This window comes from Silene latifolia, chromosome 2, assembly GCF_048544455.1.
Source record: "Silene latifolia isolate original U9 population chromosome 2, ASM4854445v1, whole genome shotgun sequence".
NCBI classification, from domain to species: Eukaryota; Viridiplantae; Streptophyta; class Magnoliopsida; order Caryophyllales; family Caryophyllaceae; genus Silene; species Silene latifolia.
Genome location: NC_133527.1, coordinates 15249137 through 15256519, shown reverse-complemented (window position 1 = coordinate 15256519; position 7383 = coordinate 15249137). Strand labels below are relative to the sequence as shown.

Below are 7383 nucleotides of genomic sequence, written 5' to 3'. Positions count from 1 at the left end.
TATGAAGAACAAGAGAGAGAAGGTTATTGGGTTTTCACAAAACATAAGAGAATAAATTATGGAGAAAAATCTCTCTATGTTATACACAAAAACCGGTTGGCACATGAGGATTATAGACCATTTTTCTTTTTCCTTTTTGTCTTCACAAGACAAATTGTGTAAGCCTTTTGCATGGTCAAGTCATTATCAAGTGTCATAGACAAATGAATAAGACAAAAGGAAAAAGACAAAACTTCTAAAAATTGCCCATCAATTTCGGTTTTGATGTGTAATATGGAGTCCATTTTATTTTTGTCAATTGTACAATTGTATGTCATCTGACATGTGATATGTCTAATGTCATGTTTTAATTTAAAATGCATATTTAACAAATTAAATATCATTTACAAATTAAATAAATCACATTTAACAAATTGACTAGTAATTCAAAATTACTTTCTCATAAAATGGTCATTTAAATACTAGTTAGTATAATTCACAACATCTTGTAATTTTAACTAACTTATTATTCTCATCTCGCGTGTTTCGCAAACACGGATTCATTTTAGTAATATAACTTCTTAAATTTCTAAATAAAATCTTATTTAATCACATTATAATAAGATGTCATTTTCTCTCTTATGACAATAATTTGTTGAATTTTACGGAATTAATTAATCTGTATCGACATACAATTGATTAACCTTTTTCAATTAAGGGAATCGTCCTTTAGGTATGACCTCAAGGGATCAACTGATCACCACCGTCGCACGGCAGTAATGTCAAACTCTAGCCAGCCAATCATTACTGATATGTGTGGACCCGTTGACTATATTTGTAATGTATCAACCCTTTCGTATTCTTGTAATGAGATTTAAATATGTGATCAATATGATCAACACTTGTGATCGCATTATTGTCGGAGGACATATAATCCAACGCCACTACCGTCAAGTTCATAAGCATTAGGTGGAAATGGTATACCCGTCTTTGCCACAATCATCTCTATCATACCCCCAATGAAAATGGTCCCCTTTGGTTCTTTTTGTAACTCAAGGCAACCGCTCACAAACAACTCAACCCAATTCGGTATTCCCCTCCCCTCCGGGGTCATGGACCATAGGCATTGTATTTGTTGGTAGTTCATTTTCGTAGGTTCGGTCATGACCAAAAAAATTGTATTGATGTGACGGCTCAAGAGGCGCAAAATAGGGTGAGGGAGGGTTGTGTTTTTGGAATTGCCATGCCTCACATCCCCCGTAATATCATTCCAAAATGCACTCATCTTTTTCTTGTCAAGGGGTTCTTTGATGGGGGCTTTGGTGATATGGAGGGCCTCTCTTACTTCGTCATAAGTCAATGTGTGGGTAAGTCGGCATGCCCGGAATTTGATCCCCGGGGGTCTTATCCCTTCCCAACTTCACTCTCTCCAAAGAAGAAAGAAATTCAAAGGTAACACCTCTTCGGGTGTGTGCGGCAATGTTAATATAAGATTCAAGCTCGACCTTCTCTATGAGCATTCGGGTCATGGGAAGCATTCCCAACCCGATAAGAACATTTTGATCAAGAAATTTGGTTTGTGCTACGGTTGACACCGAAGCAAACGTTTTCCAATTTGCGAGCGCTTTGTCTCGGAGGCCCTCCATGCCCGAGTATTCATTATCGTCAAAAGTCGAGGCTCCCTTGGGTCCTTGTGAGGAGGAAGCCTTGGATGCTTTACCTTTTCCCATACTATAACAATTTTTCAGAAAAACACAAGTTTGGAAAGGATTTTTTTTTGGGTGAGGCAAAAGAACAAATACCTAATATGCACTAGAAGGATGATGTGCTAATTAGTTGTTTGTTGAAAATAAAACACCTAACAAGTTTAGAAATTGTTCAGGGACAAATTACAACACAAATAAACAACCAAATTTCGTTTTGAACCAAACAAATTTTTGAAATCAAGTTAACTATGAATGACAAGAATAAGAATAATGTTTATACCTTCCTTTGATTCTTGTTTGTGTTGTAGAAGGATGAATATTACCCAAGAATGCTTCAATTAGTCCCTTAAATTCAATTTGTAAACCCGAAAATTTTCAATCTCTAATCAAATGAAACCCTAGGTCGAAGTTTTGTGACGGAATGTTGATTTTTCTGCAATTACCTTGCCCAAATTGATGTTGGGTAATGAAAATTGATGAGTCTTGAAGGTTAATTGCTTGAATTTGATGATTTGTGAAGGATTAAAGGAGTGATTTTGAGGGGGTTATGGTTAGTATGAAGAGAGAGGATGAATATGAAAAGAATTGGGGAAGAACAATTGAAAGGCTCGAAGGAAATTAAGCTGAAAATAGGTGATTTCTAATTTCTCGCACGGTGCGAGATTTAGGCTCGAAGGAAATTAAGCTGGACTTGCACTCTTTGTTTCTTAATTCTTCATTCTAGCCAATTATTTGACACATATTTCTTCCTTACTTTCATCACACATGCCTTTGAGTTGATAACCTATTAACTAAAACACACATTAAAACATCCTAACATGCTAAAACATTAATAAAAATGCAAGTGAATTAATTTATAATGCAAGAATTAAATGATGCATTATTAAATTAAACATGCAAAAATACAATGAAAACAATGAAATGCGGAATTTAAATATGCAAGGGGAGAAATATTTACAAACTTTTTCCGTTTATTTAACGTCGATGGCTCGACAAAGTTGCATCTTCATTAATTTGAATAGATTGGGTCAACAAGGTGGAGTGTTCCCACTTCACCCACCTCAATTCCTTCATGATAGTGCTTAAGTCTTTGACCATTCACTTTCAAGACTTTCCCATACTTTAAGCACTTGATCTCAATCGCCCCATGTGGAAAAACGTGAACCACCTCATATGGTCCCATCCACCTAGACCTCAATTTCCCGGAGAAAAGTCTAAGCCTATTTTGGAAAAGCAAGACTTTCTCTCCTACTTGAAAAACTCTTCTTAAAATCATGTTATCGTACCATGCTCTTGTCCTCGCCTTATAGATGGAAGCATTCTCATAAGCCTCATTCCTAGTCTCTTTTAATTCTTGAAGTTGAAGCTTTCTATGAAGCCCCCTTTCACTCATTTGCAAATTGAAGGATTTAACCGCCCAATAGGCCCTATGTTCAATCTCTACGGGTAGATGATATGGTTTTCCAAAAAGTAGTCGGTACGATGACATCCCAATCGGTGTTTTGTAGGCCGTGTGATAGGCCCACAAAGCATCATCCAACATCAAGCTCCAATCCTTGCGATCGGGATTCACCGTCTTCTCAAGGATAGCCTTGATCTCTCTATTGGAAACCTCGGCTTGACCGTTGGTTTGAGGGTGATAGGCCGTGGATACCTTGTGAATTACCCCATACTTTTTGAGAAGGGCACCAATGGCTTTGTTGCAAAAATGAGTGCTGCGGTCACTTATCAATGCCTTTGGGAAGCCAAACCAAGAGAAAATGTTAGTCTTGAGGAACTCTCCAACTACCTTGGCATCGTCGGTATTGGTGGCTTTGGCTTCCACCCATTTAGAGACATAATCCACCGCCAAAAGTATGTAAATGTTAGCATAAGACGCGAGAAATGGCCCCATGAAGCCAATACCCCACACATCAAATATTTTGCAATAGAGCATTGGGGTTTGTGGCATTTCTCCCTTTCTTGAAATATTGCCAACTCTTTGGCATCTATCACATGTCTTGACTATAGCGTGGGCATCCCGGAAGACTGTGGGCTAAAAGAAGCCGCTCTCTAAGACTTTCCGAGCCGTCTTTTTGGCTCCAAAATGTCCCCCACAAGCATACTCGTGGCAAAACCGAAGAATGGACATGTGATTTCGGTATCCGGCACACACCTCCTTACTACTTGATCGGCACAAAATTTCCACAAATAAGGATCATCCCACACATAGTACTTGGAATCACTCTTGACTTTGTCTCTTTGATGTCGAGTCAAACCCGAAGGGAATTTCTTCAAGACCAAGTAATTCACGATATGTGCATACCAAGGTTCGGCAGACATCAAGGCAAGAAGGGCTTCATCCGGGAAGGTCTCCTTGATTGAACTTTGTGGCACTAAGGAGTCTTCTTGGATGATTCTACTAAGATGATCTGCCACCGTGTTGGTGGAGCCTTTATTATCCTTGATCTCAATATCAAATTCACTCAAAAGCAACATCCAACGCATAAATCGAGGCTTAGATTTTTTCTTAGAGGCAAGGTGCCTCAAGATCATATGGTCGGTGAACATGATGGTTTTAGCTCTTAGGATATAAGAGCGGAACTTCTCTAGAGCAAACAACACCGCAAGGAACTCTTTTTCGGTGGTGGTATAATTTCGTTGAGCTTCATTCATCATGGTGGAGGCATATTGAATGACATGAGGTAGCCTCCCTACCCTTTGGCCTAAGACCGCGCCAAGGGCATAATTGCTCGCATCCGCCATTATTTCAAATGCCTCATTCCAATTGGGTGCTTGAATAATGGGAGCCATGATCAACTTCTCTTTGAGTGTATCAAAAGCCTTCTTACATTCTTCACTCATAATAAATTCACTTTCCTTTTGAAAAAGTTTGCACAAAGGAGCGTCAATCTTTGAGAAGTCCTTGATGAAACGCCGGTAGAAACCGGCATGACCTAAGAAAGATCTTACCTCACGCACATTAGTAGGATAGGGCAAGGTGTGAATGGTATCGACCTTGGCCTTATCGACCTCAATTCCCCTAGAGGATACAACATGTCCCAACACTATTCCTTCCTCAACCATAAAATGACATTTTTCATGGTTAAGTACAAGGTTGGTTTCAATGCAACGTTGGAGTACCCAAGAAAGGTGACTTAAACAATCCTCAAAAGATTGGCCATGAACGGTAAAATCATCCATAAATACTTCAATAAAATCCTCTACATGATCCGAGAAGATGCTCATCATGCACCTTTGAAATGTTCCCGGTGCATTACAAAGGCCGAAGGGCATCTTCCTATAGGCAAACGTTCCAAAAGGACACGTGAAGGTGGTTTTTGTTTGGGTCCTCGGGTGCAATTGGAATTTGAAAGTAACCCGAGTAGCCATCCAAAAAACAATAAAAAGCTTTTCCCGCTAACCTCTCCAACATTTGATCCATGAAGGGAAGCGGGAAATGATCTTTTCGTGTCACGGCATTAAGCATACGGTAGTCGATACATACTCGCCACCCGTTTTGAACTCGAGTGGGAATCAAAACACCTTCATGATTCTCGACTACCGTTATCCCGGACTTCTTTGGAACTACTTCGGTTGGACTAACCCATTGACTATCGTAGATAGGATAGATCATACCTACATAAAGGAGTTTGAGTACCTCCTTTTTGACAACATCCATCATTGGAGGATTCAAACGCCTTTGTGGTTGGCGAACGGGCTTGGCTTCATCCTCCAAAATAATCCGGTGCATGCATAAAGTGGGACTAATGCCTTTGATGTCGGCCATTGTCCATCCAATTGCTTCCTTGTGTTGCTTAAGAACTCGGATAAGAGCCTCTTCTTGCTCCCTAGAAAGCTTGCTTGAAATAATTATCGGTAAAGTTTCTTCATCTCCTAGAAAAGCATACTTCAAGTGGCTTGGCAGGGGCTTCATTTCAACAATAGAAGGCTTGACAATAGAGGGAAAAGGTTTCTCCTTCAGTAGCTCTTCTAACAAATTGGAAGAAAGGAAGCAAAATTCATGGACAGGAGTAAACTCGCACGGTGCGAGTTCTGGGTCTGGAAAACTCGCATGGTGCGAGTTCTGTGCTGTCTTCCGGATTTCTTCCTTTTCTTCCCACTCTTCCATTGGCGGGTTTTCCTCTAAGTCCTTGATTGTTTCCTGCAAATTACAAGACAAAGCATACCCCATATCCTCTCCAACCAATCCATTAGTCAAAGCAACATCTAATGTGTCAATTTTACATAATTCATACATGGTTTGAACAATTGGTTCGAAAATCTCAAGAAAACACAAAGAAGATGTCTCGGTTGGGTATTTCATTGCTTCATGTATGTTATACTCAATCTTTTTCCCATCAAATTCCATAGTAAGGCGACCACTAGACACATCTATCTTAGTGTTGGAAGTCCTCATGAAAGGCCTTCCCAACAAAATGGGAGTGGAGCCTTTCTCGGGTTCCATCTCAATCACATAAAAATCGGCGGGGAAAAGCATATCCCCCACCTTGACCAAGACATCCTCAACAATTCCCTTAGGGTAGATATTAGACCTATCGGCCAAAGAGATGATCGTACGAGTCGGTTTCAAGGGTCCTAACTTAAGGGACTCATAAAGGTAAGTGGGCAAAACATTAATAGATGCACCTAAATCTAGCATAGCATGTTGACAATCCAAATTACCAATTTTACAAGGAATGGTGAACATGCCCGGATCACTACATTTTCGTGGCAAACGTTTTTGAAACATAGCCAACACATGTTCACTAGCCCTTACCTTTTTCATGCTTTTTGCCTTATTGGTCCTCTTAGTAGTGCACAATTCTTTCAAAAACTTTGCATGCTTGGGCACACTACTAAGAAGATCAAGAAGAGGAATGTTTACCTCCACTTTACGAAAGATATCGTAAGGGCTTGAAGTTTTTTTTCAATTATCCTTGTATCATTCAAAGCACTTGGAAATGGAGCTTGTGGCTCATATTCCGGAAGAGGTGCATTGATCCTCACTTGTTCGGGTGTAGATGCTTCCCCATGTTCTACTACCACTTCAATTTCATCTTCAATCACATCCTCTACTTCATGAACAATAGGAGGTGGTCTTGATTTCTTAGGAGCCTTGGGTACCTCTTCCAATTCCCTACCATTCCTCAATGACACCGCTTTTGCTTGTTCTTTGGTGGGTGGAGGAATTGTTTGAAAAGGTAGGCTCCCTCCTTGAGTGGTTTGTGAAGTGAGTGTGTTAAGAATTTGACCAACTTGGGTCTCAAGGTTACCAATCCTAGAGTCGGTGAGACGGTTTTGTTGAAGCACGACGGTTTGGAATTCCTTGGTATTGTTTAGCAAGGCTTGGCTTTCCTTTTGCAAGATTTGGTTTTCTTTTTGCATTGCCACTTGATTCATGGCAAGTGCCTTCATCATCTCTTCCAAGGAATTTTAGGATTGGTTTTGATTAGGCTTTTGGAATGAGGAGTTTGTGGATCCCTTTTGATTTTGATTTCCACCCCAACCCATGTTTGGGTGCGATTTCCACCCTTCATTGTAAGTGTTGGAGTAAGGGTCAAACTTTCGAAATCCAAGAGCTTTCACCTCTTCAATTGCCTCCCCCGTTTGTAAAGATGGACACCCATCGGTGGGATGAGTTGGATCATTACAAAGACCACAAAATTTCACATGAGATGTACTCCCATTCCCTTTTGCAAACTCCTGAACCAAGTTG

General features: G+C 40.1%; 1 protein-coding gene across 1 annotated transcript; it reads right to left on the bottom strand.

Annotated features, from left to right (window-relative positions):
- Window positions 1-3737: 3737 nt before the first annotated feature.
- LOC141634660 (uncharacterized) lies at window positions 3738-6453 on the bottom strand. The gene is made up of 2 exons (XM_074446681.1): window positions 5211-6453; window positions 3738-4888 (listed from the first exon to the last, which is right to left on the bottom strand). The coding sequence occupies exons 1-2, from the start codon at window positions 6451-6453 to the stop codon at window positions 3738-3740; spliced, it is 2394 nt and encodes a 797-aa protein (XP_074302782.1).
- Window positions 6454-7383: the final 930 nt, after the last annotated feature.

Bases quoted from the DNA above. Each gene is read 5' to 3' on its own strand.
- LOC141634660 (XM_074446681.1), bottom strand. From the start codon at position 6,453: ATGAAAAAGGTAAGGGCTAGTGAACATGTGTTGGCTATGTTTCAAAAA. The intron at 4,889-5,210 runs GTGTTTTGATTC...CGGATCATGTAG, and splicing joins GGTAGTCGAGAATCATGAAG to AGGATTTTATTGAAGTATTT.